Below are 16,868 nucleotides of genomic sequence, written 5' to 3' on the forward strand. Positions count from 1 at the left end.
TGCACACGGGGTTAAATAAGTTCACCCCATTCCCAGTATTTCGCTTTTTAAAAGTGTCTCCTCCCCCTCCCTCTCCACGTTCCTCCTCCCTTCGGCCAGTATTGCTCGTTTATTTTCTTGGCTCTTTTGTGGGGCTTTCTTTATTACGATTAAAGTACCTTTTGCTGGTTTCCCTCAGTATTCGAAGGCGGCGGGGGGGCTGGGGGAGGGCTGAGTTATGAACTGTAGATCCGATATTATAGCCTTCTTATTGAAGCCCTGAGACGTTAGCAGAGACAGATAGGGAGGAAAAACAAAAGCAGCTCTATTATATCTGGGAAAGAGCAGTGGTACTAAAATAAAGGGTAATACAATATGCTTAATTTATCCGAGTTACACTTGGGAAGAGCCCTAAGGTGTTTTGTATTTGCAAGACTATTTCAGAATTGTGCAGTTAGCCTTTAGTGATAGATACTGCCAATATTTAGGTAACTCTTGAGAAATTAAGTATTTTAAAATAAATTTGGTTCAGGTGAGTTTCTTAGTCTGCAGGTGAGATGATTTTTTTTTTTTTTTTTTGAGGCATGGTAATTGAATTATGCTATCTTGGTTGATGCCTTGTAGTTCCGTATCCTTTGGGGATTCTTTAAAATCTGTTGGCAGTTGAAGAAGTAGTATACTGGTGGAAAGTCTCACTCAGTGTGAGAAAATAATAAAATAGATAGATTATTCCTTCTTTCTACAAATCATTTGGTATGATATAATCTGGACAAAAAAACCCCCGTACCTCTTAAAGAAGGTATTCTCTGGAGAAGTTCTGTCTAAGGGGAAATAAGATTGTGTGAGGAAATGCTACTGCTTAGAAATTAATACACCTCTCAACTTAATTGGTTTAGTTGTATTATGTATGAAATACACAACAAAATAAAGTATGGAAATTTGAAGTTAATTGCACAAACCACAAAATGTAGTACAAGTAGTAGTTCTTTTCTGAAGCTGTATTTGAGAATCCAGACCCAGGACTGGGGCGTGGGGGTTGGGGGGGGCAATGATTTTTAGCAATGATCTAGGTAGAGAAACTGAAGGATTCTTTTGAAATTGGTGAAGCTTGGTATTCATGCCATGCTTCTATGTAACAAGAATACAGTGTAAAACAGTTAGAACCAAACAAGAAGAAGAAAATTCAGCCTTTCATAATTGTCACTGAAGCTGACTAACAGAGATGTGTTCCCTCCCGCCCTCTTTTCTTAGTGTGGATGTGGCTGTGGTAAAGACAACTTGTCATTTTATAGAACAGAATTTTTCAAGACTGCCAACACAATTAGTGAAAGTGATAAATCATTAAGAAAGAAACAGAAAAGGATCCATTAGACTATTCTGCCCACTTGTCAGTGTAGGCTTCTTTCATTTGGATTTCAATAGCAATTGTTTTGCTAATGTTACAAAAGAGTGCATCTTGTTTCTAAGGTATTTTTCAATTTGATATTTTGAATGAACCTTTTTCACCTCAGTATTTGATTAAACTTGGCTTTTGCAAATCATCAGCAAAGCTCTTTTGGCTGTTTTAGGTCATTGTATTAAAGACAAGTACTTCTACTTTGAAAGAAATATGTCTTTTTTTTTTTTTTTTTAACAGTACTACAGCAAAAATACTCTTTTGAGGCATAATCAGATATACACTGTTGTCCTCAGCTAGAATTTTTTGTTGGAAAGATAATTGCATTGTAGACTCATAGAGTGGTTTAGATTGGAAGGGATCGTAAAGATCATTTATTTCCAACCCCTTGCCATGGGCAGGGGCATCTCCCACTAGACCAAGTTGCTCAAAACCCCATCAAGCCTGGCGTTGGACACTTCCAGGGTTGAGGCATCCACAGCTTCTCTGGGCAACCTGTTCCAGTGTCTCGTCACCCTCACAGTAAAGAATTTCTTCCTGATTTCTAATCATAATCAGTTTAAACCATTACCCCCCATCCTGTCACTATGCTCCCTGATAAAGAGTCCTTCCCTATCTCTCCTGTAGGCACCCTTTAGGTACTAGAAGGCCGCTATAACGTCTCCCCAAAGCCTTTTCTTTTCCAGGCTGAACAATCCTGACTCTCTCAGCCTGTCCTCATAGGAGAGGTGCTCTGGCCCTCTTTATTTTTGTGCCCCTCCTCTGGACTCACTCCAAGAGGTTGAGGTCCTTCTTATGTTGGAGGCCCCAGAGGAGGGTGCAGTACTCCATGTGGGGTCTCATGAAATAAGAATATTTTACATATAGTTCATATTTATTCCCTGTGTGGTTCAAAGTCCTTATATGCTTTTAACACAGATGTGCACATGTACGCATATGCCCTGACAGCTATTTAAGAGATTTATTCAGAGCATTTGCAATTTACAGACAAAAGATATATTTTCTTCCGTCAGCTAATAATTGTCAGTACACACAGGCTTTTAATAAATTTAGGCATAGGATAAACTTATACAAAGAGATTAAATCTGTGGCAGAACTCCTGTTAGATTCCCTTAAGCTGATTTCACTATTTAGTTTTACACCTTATGTACATTCAGACAAGACTGGAAAAGTTAACTACGTGGACTGGTGAGAAAGGTGTTCCTCAAGAAATCACTGGAGAAATGGATTTAAGGTGATCCAACTTGCTAGAAAGGTAGAGCTTTTTAAATGTAGTGTGGGTATTTATAAGTTATTCACATGATAATTTTTTTCTTTTTTCTGTGTCTACTGATAGTTATTAAGTAACAGGAAAGTCTTCTTCCTCTTACATCTGATACTGCTGCCATTTATCCCCCCCTTTTTTTTTGTGTTTACAGTAGGAGGAAATTAATTTTTGTAGTCAAATACAATATGCAGAAGTAAAAATAATTTCAGAGGGCAGGTTTTATTTGCACAAGAAATGAGCTATTTCCAGGCTGTTTTGTTTGTCAGTGCTTTCACTTCCTTTCCAGTTAGTTTTGAAGTTTTGGTACTTCTCAGATGATTGGACCATTGTTCTTTTGAAAACTGATAAAAATTTTGTGTATTAAAAATAACACTTTCAGATTTTGGACAAGTGGGACCCTTTGGTGTTCTCTGAAACGGGTGATGGAGAACTGAGATCTAGAGGTGGTGGGGAGAATCTGTGTGATTCAAATGCTGAAGGACAGGATGCAGGCAAGACAAAATGATTATGGTGGTGTGTTGATAAACCAGTGTACTTTCTGTCCAGCATCTTTCAGAGTTTTTATACTGTGATTTACAAGACTGTTGGTTTTGTGAGGTAAGTGACACTGCAGGTGGCTCTGTGATGAAGCTCACATCTCCAGAGTTTACTAGCTGATGCCGCAGGAAAATACTGAATGTACCACCCAAAGGCAGTGTAACTATAGACTGCTGTGCCTGAGTACATACTGTGGGACCCAACGTGGTTACAAAGTCATCTCCCTGATTTTGCTATGACGGGCTTTTGCTGCAGGGAGTGATCAGTCCAAAACTGTAGAGCTCGAGTAATTGACTTGACCCTGTGTGAGAAACCAGCTTTTCCCATAGATGGCCCTTCTTAGGACAAGGATGTGTCTAAGGCTATTTCCCTGATATGATTAGATTAACAGAATGGATTAGCCGTTTAAGATAGAGCAGCAGGGACAAGCAAAGTGGATTTCTTTTTCTTGCTTAATATTGTTTCATGGCTTTTTTTTGTTTTTAAACACAAGGCTCAACAGAAGCATCATTGTGTTTTTTTAATCTTCCACCCACAGAAGTTTGTTATGATTTGAGTTTTCTATTTGTATTTATTATGTTTATATACAATATATATAATCTAACACATACCTAGCTGATTCAAGTCATCTTAATTTTCCAAACTTCAGACATCCTGTTTAGAGAGAGACTGTGCTCCAGAGATTAAAATGTTGCAGTTTATTTACAAAAGTGTAACTTTTCTTCTAAGATTTTAGCAAGTTCATCTTTATGAAGGAAAGCAGAAATCAAGGTGGAATGTGAATAGATGTAACTAATAATCTCTTGCTGTTGTGTTCTTGAGGAGATTTTACTTTTACAGCTACTGGGGAGGGGGAATATGAAGAATACAATTACTTGATGCTACTACTCATCTTCTTATTTAAATTAGAGATACTGAAGAAATCCATATAAAGATTTATTTCCCATATAAAGGTTAAATATGTGCTTGAGATGAGATTGAGAAAACCAAGCTAGTCAGTTGTGTAAAGGAGACCTATACTCTGATACTTTAGTGTTAATTTTTTATTTTGCAGTCATTTTTACATGCATTTGCTCCTTACCTGGTTTATTTTGGGGAGTCTAGGAGTTCTTTTTCCTAGCTAAATGCATGACCATGGGAAAAGTTTAAGTATTAAAACTTCCATAGAACTTAAAAGCCCAGCATATGCTTTTTGTCTTTATAAATACCCTATATTTATTGCCTGGTTTAGGGGGATGTAGAGATGAATGAAACAAACTAGATTATTCTGTTTCTTCTCATTGCTGCTGATTAAACAGGGAAACTTGAAAAACTTGCTTTAATTTCATTGCTATATTTTTGTTGTTGTTCCTGTTGTTAGAATTAGATTTAACATCAATAAGAGTAGCTGACTTGAGCAAAAGCTGTTCTGACCTACTTCGGTGAAGTGAGAGTGCTGGTAAATGCATCTTTGGTCCCGTGTTTTGCCAGTGGAGACAGGGCTGCCCAGAGCTGTGCCAGAGAACAAGACTGTTGATACATGTTAGCCTGAACAGGAGTCACATGTATTAATCTGTAGTACTCAGAGTTGACAGAAATAAATAGGCCAGTGGGTTGAGTGGGTAAATAGTATGTTTTTCTCTGGAGATTGTTGAAGGGTAGTTCCAGTGTGCTGTAAGGTACAAGGGGTCTGCTGATAAACTTCACCAGAGCATCAGCAATAGTGAAAACAATATTTAATGTAATGTTCCTTCCTCCCTCCTCCCCAACGCAGCCTTGAAATCTAGTTAAAGAAAAATGTTGGAACTAACTGTAAGGTGTGTTTTACATTTCCTGCATCATTTTCAAAATAGTTATGTCAGTACTTTTTGAAATGCAACAGTCAGTATCGATGGTGTGCTGTTTAATCGTTCTCAGTTTTTAAATGCTTTTTCATTGGTTTTATTGGTTCTTGTTGTGTCTACTTGCATTTTCCAAATGTATACAAACTAAATGTGCAAACATAAAATAACCAAGTGTAAGTGTTTTTCATAGGTATTTTTGAGCTGACATCTTTCATCGAATACTAAGATTGATAAAACCATGGATACGTACACCAGGGCTCAGGGCAACCGAATGAAACCAAGAATATCTGTGAAAAAGGTAATTATCTGTATTTATTTTTTTAAAATTATTTCAGAGCTTTTCAGTCTTTATTGCAACAGTCTAATAATGAACCGAGTGAAGTGGTTGGTTTGGTTAGGTTTTTTTGGGTGGGTGGTTTTTTTTCTTTATTTGTTTTAATTTTGGTCACCTGACATTTCAAGAAGGCAAAGAAACTGCTTTTGCTTTGTACTTTGGCATATTCAGCGTAGTTGAACTGGGAGACAGGAATGATTTAAGGACAGGGTGCATGCTTTTGCCTTTTGTTTTAAGCTGATATGATGAAACCATGATGTATTTTTTTGCTAAAATTTGCTTTGTTTATTTGAAGTGAACTTAGTTTGAGCACAGATTTTTGAAGTTTGTATGTAGTAAATTAAAAGATAAATGTGTAGTGTTCATTGAAAACTGTTCTGTGAAGTCTGTTTTAAGGATACAGTGTCTGTGGTATAGGTCCTGTAGAAACTGCATGAAGGAAAAGGTAAGCATTATGAGTGTTATGGGGCTGCCAGGTGGGTAAATCAGTTGTTCCAGGTCCTGATATGGGATGTTAACTGCCATACATTAAGCGCTTTGTAATTATGGGTGATAATCTTTCACTTCAAGACACATGGTATAAAAACTTTTATTGATTTATAAGAAATTTCCAGCTCAAACAGTTCGTTAACTACACTAAAGTCATTTTGCGTTCTTAACCTAAACATAAACTGGATTTTAGAGGACTTTTTTAGTCTGTCCCCTTTTTTTTTTTTTTCCCTTCAATTAAAAACCAAAACAAACCAACCAAACCAACATGTCTCCTGAGGTTTTTTGACCTTTGGGTTGCAGAAACATCTTTCTAGTAACGACAGTTAACAGTAATTCCTCAGTGATTCTAATGGTTGCCTAAAATATGAGTTGCGTGAACTGCTCCATTAATTGCCATTGAGCATTCTGGACTGTGTGGTATTAGGAACATGAATTCTACCCATCTCAGGTATCTTGCAAAACTCTAAATTTTCAGACAGTAGTGTGGAAGTCTTTTTTACAGAGCCAAGCAGTAGGGTGGTCAGAACTGCACGATGTTTCATCTTTTGTTGATTCACAGCTTGCGGTCTGATTCATGTCCTCTCTGTAACACTTAACAGGAATTGTTGCAGTAGTAGGTCTTACAAGTCAGGGCACTTCTTGATCTGCTGGCCACAAAGAGGACAGTGCAAAACTTTGAATTGCTTAGTTGCGATAGAGGCACAACAAGGATTTTTATTTTTCAGGTCTGTCTTGTTCTGTGCACATTTGAGGATATTTGTGGTTTTCCTCTGGTGCATTTTCATAAGTTCAAAATCCGTGCTTGCAATTGAAACAGGATTTCTTGCAAGAAGTGTGACTTTCAAATTTCTGTGAGGAAGGAGCGCACAGGCCTAGCAAGTAGAGCTTTATAGATTGCTTGGGGGTTCTTGCCCGTAGTCGATGTATATTGGAAGTACTTAACTACTTATAAAAACAAATTACATCTTTCAGTTGAATATGGCCTCTTCTCAGTTTAGGTAAGGACCCAATAGTCTTGGGAATTTGCTTGTTTTAATGTAGTTGTGTGTCTCCTAGACTGGGGTTGTAAGAGAACTTCCTTTCATTGTCAAATTGGCAAATTTGAATCCAGTCCTTTGCTGTCACAAGCACAATTTTGATAAGAATATGAAAAAGTTATTAAATATAGTTTCACAATTAAAAAAAACCACCACACCTCAACGTACTGCTGTTTCTAAGTCTTTTTGAACACTGTGCTGTAATAGCTAAGAATCTTATGAATTTCAGGATGAAGCTATTCACAGTAAATTTGTACTTGTTTGTTCATCAATGTCATTATTCTTCAGCTTAAATAGTTTTGTTTTTTATTCATTTTGCTGATGTTCACCCTCGTGATGTTTTTATTGTTGGTGATCTGTCCTCTGTTAGCCTTGGTTTTTGGAAACTGTGTAAACTAAGGTTTTAGTCTGCTTTTGTATGAAAGCCTCTACATTCCAGCGATTATCCTTCATAGTCCTACTTTCTGTGCTTGCTGTGAGTTAATCTTCTTTTTACGTGTGGATGATACTGTACGAGCAATTACAGAGGATGCCCTTCTCAGTGACTCTGATGATATCAGTTCTTTCACTAAAGAATGTGTACTAGGTCATATTTGCTATTTTCAGTGCTGTGTTGTATTGACCATTCATTACTATTTCACGATCAAGAAGTCCACTCAGGTCTTTTATTTCCCACCTTGTGAATTCACAATGCTATTTGAAAGCTTGCTTTTAGTTTTTAAGGATATAACTTTGTACTTCCTACGGTTGTATTTTAAAGTACTCTCACATTGAGCAAGTTCTTCTTGTATGGTGTGCTGTTCTTCCTCTTAACTGATGACAACTGCTTATTTTGAATTATCATCAGATTTCATCTACATATTTACTTTTTTCCCCCCATGAAATTTATTAATGGTGATGATGCTTGACTTTGCTAACTCCATTTAGGCAAATTCTTTTTTCCCAGAAACAGCTCTTTTAGTAAACTCTCTTTTTCTGGTTTTGTTAACTCTTCAAATATTTCAGCGTAAGTAATCTGTGGAAATCCAGATAGCTGCGATCTTTCCTCTAAGTCTGTGTTGTGCCCGTTGATTTCCATATTTTTATTCTTTCCATGTTTGTGAATATGATCTTAAAAACATGCATCACTTCCTTCCTCCTTGTTTTTTGAATAAGGATATTTTATCTCTTTGGTTATGTAGTGCCACAATCAGTGTGCCACCAGACCTGTGTATATTCTTGTGTGCTGATTCTTCCAGACCTGAAGGAGATTTTTCCAATTGTTGCATCTTTCTTCTTCTCCCACTTCAACTTTTTATTCTCCAAAATCTTGGGTTTTCTTTCACCTGAACTGTAGTAGCTTCTACTGCCATACTCCTGATCTAGTTATCCATCCTGCCTTTTTTTTCAGGATGTTAAACTAGGAAAAAATACTTGCTTATTTATAAGGTCTGTGTAGTAGTTGCCTCATAAAACCTGACTACTAGAGAATAATAAGCCCTTCTCAAACTGGATTGTTCTTGGTCTACAGAAAATTAGCAGGTCACATTGTATGGCTTTTTTTTAATTACTATTTTGAGTGCTGTGACTAATGAAGTTATTGTAGAAGCTGACAATGAGACATTTCAGCATGCTTGCTTGGCTTCACAAATTACTTTTGTCTGAGATAAATGGGGGAATTACTGGGCGAGAGTCTTTGAGCAATATTGGTATTGCAGGCACCTGTAAATTTGGAAGATCAGAGAATCAAAGAGAAAGACGCAGTGAGCATACTCTGGGAGGTGCAAAGATGTATTACTGAAGCGTGGAGGTAAATTGCAGCTAAACGTGGGGACAAAGGTATAGATGAAAGTGGAAATTGGATGAACGCTTCATTAATTTCTTTTGTATGACCCAATAATTGCCTTAAATGCATTTTAAAATAGTTCAGCTGTTATTTTTCCACAAAAATGACTCTTTCGAATGCTTTAATGTCACTTGACCTTGGCTGTAAGGGTGGTAAGGGCCTTGTTTGCTAACACTCTGAAATATATTTTGCTAATTTCAAGGATCCTGAAGTGAAGTTTCTGTTTTGCTTTTGTCTGTGCATTCTAGAAATGCTTACCTGATTCTTTATCACCATGAGCACAAGCGTGGTGGCAGTGACCATGCTATAATAATTGTACCTCCCATGCAGTACTACTTGATATCATTTTTTTTTTCTACAGGGGAAAGAAAATTTTAAAAGAAATTGGTTTTGCAGTGGGAGTATCAGAAATATAAAATACTCTGTGATTGAATTTGGTTCTCTAGCAGTTCTACTGTTGTTTTAGGAGCTATGCAAATTTGAAATAATTTGTCATGAGTTGGACACATTGATTTCTTCATTTTTAACAGGGCAATCATAAAGAGAATAAATAACTGGATTAACCATTTATGAAAGCCTCATGGTCTTACTTCATGACATTACTACTTGCTAGAGGAGATGACAGTTTTAAAATGAAAAATAAAAGAAGGTTGCTAACTTCCTAAAAAAAAGTGAGAGGTTGTTGTCTTTTTTACAAGCGGAGTGAACCAGTTTTTGTTATTGTTCTGTCATCTTGTTTTATTTGACTTCAGATACCAGTGAAGATAATTCTTTTGTTCTGCTGTGCTTTGTTACACTGGGAGAAATTCTTAGATTCTTAAGCCTTTTTTAGCCATGTGTGAGTTTTTCCATGTCACCATAAGTGTAAATAAAAGAAATGTCACAAGAATTAATTACGTGACATTAAGTTACAGCTCTTTCATGTTCTTCAAGGAATGGGGAAGGAGAACGTGTGTGGATTTTCTTGGTATTTTTTGTTTGTTTGTTTGTTCCCCTCTGAATTTTGATTACTTTTCTTGGCTAAACTTGCTTTTCATCCTTTTTAAGGAAAAGCTGATGGAAAAGTTCCATATAAAGGATGCAAGGAGTAGATGAGACTTAGATATCTTCTTGGATTCTTCTGTTTTCAAAGTTTGCATGTTCTGACTTTTTTTTTTTTTTTATATAGACTGGTCAACTTCTTTTGGAATAAAAATTTTGCTTAAGAAAAAAGCTTAGTGTTTCAGTTTTGTGTCCTGAAGTAAATTAAAATTTGGACCTGATGATTTATATAAAAAGTAATTTGGAACAGTAGGGAAAAAAAAACAGTAGGGAAACCTATGGGGGGCAGGGGATAGATGAATGAACCTTGTGTCCAAAACTGAAAATACATTTTCTTTGTCTTATATTTTTTTCATTGTTTTTCAGACTTTTGGTGAAGGTTTACTACACTCTATGAAGTCCCTGCTACACAGCAGAAAAGATTTATGCAATGTATCAGCAGAGGAATGTCTAAATCGGGAAGAACAAGATAATTTTATTGAGGTCTGGCATAATCTGATCATTTATATATGTTTTATGGCTATAATAGCAGATGACTTACCTTGTAGCAGTGTGGGAAGTTGCAGAATGGTAAATATGAACAATGCTGCAAGTTACTAGCTGTAAAATCTGTACCCCCTGTTGTTGTTCTTGAATTCAGTTACCATAGTCTTGAAAAGAGCTGAGACACTTCCAGATGACATTTCTCTGCTTTGTAGGATTTGTGAAACTCAGAAAAACCAAAATGTGTATATAGATGATTTTGTAGGAACTGTGTAACTGGGTGTACCGGATTTGTGAGCGCTCCTGTGATTGAGACTCTATGGAGGGTAGCCTAACAAAGTAGCAAAACAGTTTGATCCAGATCTGAAGATAAAAGTTAAAGTGATTGCTCTTGTTCGCCCTGAGCTCAGCACTTAAATCTGAAGCCTCAACATTGCAGATCTGGAATTCTTTTACATTGATACAGATGGGCCAAAAGTTGGAGAAGGTCTGGAGAGAAGAGAAGTAGACCTTTACAGAACATAGGACTGTCTAGGTTCATCTCAAACTGGGAGAAGGAATGACTGGAATTATTTGAGTTACTAGACTAACAGCAGTTTCTCCAAAGGGAAAATAAAAAAGCAAGAAGCAATGAGTACCATGGATTTCATATTAAGTGACTTGGAAGACTACTAAGTAGTAGTTGACAGGCCTGACAAGGAGCTTAGAGGAGAGGATGACCTGAACTGGCCAGCCAGAGGAGCTGAGGTAGGGAGAAATGAAGCCCAAAAGACTCAGGAAGTGGCTAGGGAAGATTGCTAATTGGATGAGAGGTAGCAGGAAGAAGGGAAGAGGCAGATTGTGTGACCAGCAGATATGAGTTAGGATTGCCTGGATAACACCAGGTTTTTGGGGGCTGGCCGGAAGGTGAGATTATGACTGTATGAAACATTTGGGGGAGCAGGCAAGAAGCTGAATTTGTGAAAGATGGAGAGCTGTGACAGATTAGAGGTAAGGAAGAAGAGCTGAGCGGTGGAGAAGTGGCCAAAAATTTGTCTGTGTCTGTTCAGACAGACCATGCTCTAGAATCTACTGAACCTCTCAACACCTCCCCACCCCCCTCCTTTTTGTCTTGCAGCAAATACCTGATGAATAGCTGGCAATGTGTTTTATACAGCTGTGGTGATGGTCCCTATGGAGAAAGATAGCTGACTATATTTAGTTACCTTATTAGCTCAAGCAACTAAGAGCCCTCTCCTTGAAGTGTAGGAGGGTCAATATCCTGCCACAGAATGAGTAATTTTTTTCCTTATGAAAATATAGGGAAAGACACCTATATGCAGAATGACATTAAAAGAACATTATTAGGACTGCAAAGATAATTACCCAGACTTACGAAAACCAGAATTTAGGTTTTTCTGTACCATTTCAATTAATTTCTGCTGTACCTGTTGATTATGATAACCTTAAAATAGTGTCTTATACACCATTTCTAGGTTAAAGAATGGAATCATATAATCATTTAGGCTGGAAAGGACCTTTAAGGTCATCATGTCCAGTTGTCAACCTAGCACTGCCAAGTCCCCCACTAAACCATATCCCTAACCAACACGTCTGCACATCTTTTAAATGCCTCCAGAGGTGGTGACTCAACCACTTCCCTGGGCAGCCTGTACCAGTGCTTGACCACCCTTTCGGGGAAGAAATTTTTCTTAATATCCAATCTAAACCTTCCCTGGTGTGGCTTCAGGCCATTTCCTCTCATCCTGTCACTTTTTACTTGGGAGAAGAGACCAACACCCATCCTACTATAGCCTCCTTTCAGATAGTTGTAGAGAGCAATAAGGTCTCCCCGCAGCCTCCTTTTCTCCAGGCTGATCAACCCCAGCTCCCTCAGCCTCTCCTCATAAGACTTGTGCTCTAGACCCCTCACCAGCTTCGTTGCCCTTCTCTGACACACTCCAGCACCTCAATGTCTTTCTTGTAGTGAGGGGCCCAAAACTGGACACAGTATTCAAGGTGGGGCCTCACCAGTGTACAGTGTCCCAAGTACAGGGATCACTTCCCTTGTTCTTACTCGCCACGCTACTCTTGGTGCAAGCCAGGATGCTGTTGGCCTCCTTGGCCACCTGGGCACACTGCTGGCTCATGTTCAGCCGACAGTCAACCAATACCCCCAGGTCTTTTTCTGCCAGGCAGCTCTCCAGCCACTCTGCCCCAAGCCTGTAGTGCTGCCTGGGGTTGGTGTGACCCAAGTGTAGGACCTGGCACTTGGCCTTCTTGAACCTCATTCCCTTGGCCTCGGCCTGTCCAGATGCCTCTTATGTTACTGATTGTTGGCTTTTCTATCTCCCTGGCCTACTTCCCAACAACTTTTGAATTGGTGTACTAACTTCAGACATGTTTGAGATATTAAAAGATGATCATTTTTCTGTGAGAACTGGAGTTCAGGCACAATAAAGAAATCCAAATGAGTGTTGTCATTGAGGGAAAAAAAAGCAGACTTGGAAGTGGTGTGCTCTCTTTGACAGCAGTCTCCTGGCCTGTTAGTGTACGTATGGGCTGGCTGGCCTTCATTTGTGTGAAGCTATGACTCCTGCATGCTGCCCTATCATGCAGAATGAGTTATCCCAAGGGAGAAGGAAAGGGTTGGAATGATTATCTTGAGGAAGAGGAAAGGGCATGCAAGAAGACAAAAGAGAAAACACCCATTTAAACCCCACCACCAAACTACCAAAAAACCCCAGCGTCAACAAACCCTAAAACCTCCCAAAATGTTCTTCAGAGAACTATTTATTTTCCAAGTCCTTTAAATTGTTTGCTATTTTGCCTCTTCTGTGGAGGAATTTAGTTCATATTGCAGGTACTGTACAGATAAAAAGATGTAGAAGTTGAAAGGTGTCATGTGGATAAAAGACGTAGGAGTTGAAGAAAAGATGTAGGAGTTAAAGGGTATGTTGCTCAAACAGGATGGTTTCGTAGTTAACACAGTGAATATGGTGCTGGAGACCTGTAATTTGTCTGGAACTATTTGGAATGCTACTGCAAAGCATTGTTTCATTTATGATGTTGTCTTAACTGGAATAATGATAAGTGGATGTAAACAGGAAGATCTTTTCTGGGGGCATAGTAGCTTCCCAGCGTGAGACCCCCTGAGATAAATAAGTCAGATTTTTTCATGTTGTAGTATTATTTCAGTTTAAAAGAAAGTTTGGGCTTGGTTGTCTTTTTTGGTCTCTCATTGAAATAACATAATAAAAACTCAAATACAGTGCAAAACAGAATTGCTCTTCAGCCATTTCTTTTTCTAGCTCCATCCTTTTCAGAGATTCTGTGTATGCACAAGCAAGTAGCTGAACCAGTTGATAATAAATGATTATAAACATAATGAGGTTCTTTGCTGGTTTTAAAGTTGAGAACCAGCTGACTACCTTAGAGTAACAGGGAGTAGCTGCTACAAATTTAGTATGAGCTGTGGCTTGAATTCAGTCTGTTGCATAGTACCTTGAAATATTTGAAGCTAAGCCATATCAAACTTAAGTCCAAATACCAATGAAGTATTTAATCTTTGTGCTTTATTCCATATCTACAAAATGGAAGCAAAATTAATTTTCTTACAACGTTGTGTTGAAAAGAAATTTATTTTGAAGAAGAAATTCTTTGAAAAGAATTTTTTTTTTTTGAGCATGTCAATACCCTATTGATTTGTCATTAGGGAAGCAGGAAATGAGAACTGAGGAAATCTGATGTTTGAAACAAAGTTTGAGTAGTGGATGTAAAATAAATGATAGCCGACACTGAAGAATTAAGGTAAAACAAAATACTGGCTCTCTTTGATTTGTTCATGTTGAACAATACAAGACACCTAACTGTTGACAGGAGAGAGGGACAATGTGTGATAAACTATTTCCGTGTCTACGAGCACAAAAAACTGAGGCAAAGCTGTCATTTCTGACATACTCCGTGTTCCTGAGCCTGACAAGACCTTTTTTTTTTTTTTGAGGTTGAATATTTTAATTCTTTTACTTTAGGGGTTTGTCTACTTGGATATTGCATGCAAACATGTGGCTGGAGTAATCTGTTGTGTTTTGGCCTTAGGCTAATCAATTTACATGGTAAATTGTAGAATATGTTGGCATTATGCTCTCTTCAGTACATCCAAATGTATCAAAGTTTGTTAGCATGGACAGATTTCAGACTGGAACTGTTTTATATGAGTCCAGCCTGAAGCAAGGACAGATGAGCACAGATGATCTTTGCAAAATCATGTTTATTTTAACAGATGTAATGAGGCTTGTATGTTTTTCTCAGTGTATACCAGCCAATAGGCCACTAGAAAAATGTGTATTTGGTGCTTTTTAAATGTGGTATGTGCTCTTTAGTCTGATCTGATCTTTCACAATTCAAATTGTATAGCGTTACTATTCTTTATGTAAGATTATGTGCTACTGTTAGAGCACCCTATGCTATCCCAGCATATGGTTTTCATGGCAGTAGAGTGATGCATTGTGGTAAATCCTGCTGAATTTTTAACTCTTCAGTGTCTGCGGTAAACAAAAAAGTTACTTTCTGTACTCAATATGTTCCTGTATTTATTTTACAGATTACATTTATAGGTTTTGCTGAAGAGATGGGTACTGCTCATTTGCAGGTACAGTATATATCTATGTATATCAGAAAATAATGTTCTTCAGCACTGGAGATTTGTTTTAAGTTTTTTACATGGAGAAATTTTGGTGTTCGAGAAATGAAATATGTGTATCTTGAGCATTTAAAAACCTACGTTTTAAGTATTGTTGAAAAGTTGGAAACAATTACTTTAATACAATCATCAGTTTTCGATATGTATTAACAATATTACCTGGGTCAGTCTTTGTATGAGAACGATCTGGAAATCAAGCGCTTGATAATTCGAGTATGAGTAAGAACTATTTGATTGTCTATAGTTAGGTGGAATTTAGAGAAAATTGGGCTGAATATGTTTATGGAAACTTTGTACCATGTGGATCAGTAGTGTTTAGGGTGTTTAAAAAACCCCATACTTTTAAAATATATATTTCATATATATATATACTTTTCTATATTAGATAAATCTGGAAGTTATCCAACATCATGCTTAAAGAAGTGCCTTGTCTTTGTTTTCATAATGGGGGCTAAACCACCTTTCCATTAAAGCACACCAAGAACATGTAGAGATCCATTGAGAACCCTTATTAGCTGAGTTCAGTGTTCTCTTTTTAGTTGCCTACCTTATCATAGAATCATAGAGTTGCCCAGGCCGGAAGGGACCTCCAAAGGTCATCTAGTCCAACCCCCCCGCAGTCAGCAGGGACACCCCCAACTAGACCAGGTTGCCCAGGGCCTCATCGAGCCTCACCTTGAATATCTCCAGGGATGGGGCCTCAACCACCTCCCTGGGCAACCTGTTCCAGTGCTCCACCACCCTCACAGTAAAGAACCTTGTAGGATGTGTAGCCGCTTTTCAGCGCTTACAAGATTTTCCTTTGTGATGGTGGAGTTACTTTTGGTAGAAGAGTGAGCTGGAGGATGAGTGTGGACTGAATTAAAGCTTTTTTACACAAGCTTTACGTCACAGCTCGCGAGAGTAAGTGGGAGATGGGGCAAGGAGAAAAGAGAAGCTTTACCAAAATGAGCAGCTGTTACTATTTAGGGGCGATATGACATCAAAACCGTTATCGTTTACATGTTATTTTTTTCAATTTGTATTCTCTGTGTTTGTATATTTAAATCAGGAGTTGGCAGCTGTTTCTTCAGAGCTTCCAGATGTTCTGAAATCGCTCCAGTTGTGCAAACTAGAAGAAAATGAGGTTCTATTTCTAAAAGATGTAAAGAAAACCTTGGGAAAACCTTATGTCTTGAAACATCAGGTAAAAATTCTGCATATTCTTGCATGTCTTAATTACAGAAGCATTATATTTGGCCTCATAAAGAGTTTATTCATATCACACCTTGCCTTGCTTTTGGGTTTGGGCCGTCTTAACCACGGTAGTACTAATGTTGTTACGTTTCTGCGGTTTCTTTAAAATGAATGTTAGAAAATCTGAAAATGAACTTTGTGCTTTCAAGTACTGTATTATTAACAGAAAATATTTAATAAATATTTAATTATTGTGCTGATCCCATGGTTCTGCTAAACCAGTCCCTTTCACTGACAATTTGCAAGGAAGATGATACTTGTCAAGTTACTTATTTCTGTTCAGATACAGCTTTCATCCTCAGCACTTTTCTTCTTGAAACAGAGGTGCCAAGAATTATGAATGTCAGGTGTTTGTAAAACTCAGTGGGCTCTTTTCTTACTAAAAAAATATTTTAAATTATAGATGCTGTTTAATTATGTAATTTCCATTATTTTTGTTTCAGTATTATTTACAATATTATTATTATTTTAATGACATTATTTCCAATTATAAATGTTGTTAAAGCAAACTTCTTAAGGCCATATTGATTTATCATACATGCTAAATTTAATTAGGTTGCATATAAATAAAAAATACCTTGGAGAAACAAATATCCTGTGAACAGGTGTGCTATTAAGCATAAACACGCTTTGAAATATTGTCTTCCTCTTCAGATTTGTAACATTCATTTTTTAATGGATTCTTGAGTATGTATTATCAAGGTTGTATTACACAACCTTTTTTTGTTTGTTTTATT

General features: G+C 37.5%; 1 protein-coding gene across 2 annotated transcripts in view; it reads left to right on the top strand.

The window, feature by feature from the left end:
- The first annotated feature begins 5,190 nt into the window (after nucleotides 1-5,190).
- The window catches only part of AKAP11 (A-kinase anchoring protein 11), a 37,000-nt gene continuing 25,322 nt past the window's right edge, over nucleotides 5,191-16,868 (top strand). For both annotated transcript variants that reach the window (XM_014965973.1, XM_014965974.1), the window contains exons 1-4: nucleotides 5,191-5,300; nucleotides 10,098-10,214; nucleotides 14,797-14,844; nucleotides 15,947-16,081. In XM_014965973.1, the coding sequence (XP_014821459.1) occupies nucleotides 5,241-5,300; nucleotides 10,098-10,214; nucleotides 14,797-14,844; nucleotides 15,947-16,081 (360 nt within the window). In that variant the 5' untranslated portion in view covers nucleotides 5,191-5,240. The remainder of the gene's footprint in view (nucleotides 5,301-10,097; nucleotides 10,215-14,796; nucleotides 14,845-15,946; nucleotides 16,082-16,868) is intronic.

Source organism: Calidris pugnax, unplaced genomic scaffold, assembly GCF_001431845.1.
Source record: "Calidris pugnax isolate Ruff unplaced genomic scaffold, ASM143184v1 scaffold20, whole genome shotgun sequence".
NCBI classification, from domain to species: Eukaryota; Metazoa; Chordata; class Aves; order Charadriiformes; family Scolopacidae; genus Calidris; species Calidris pugnax.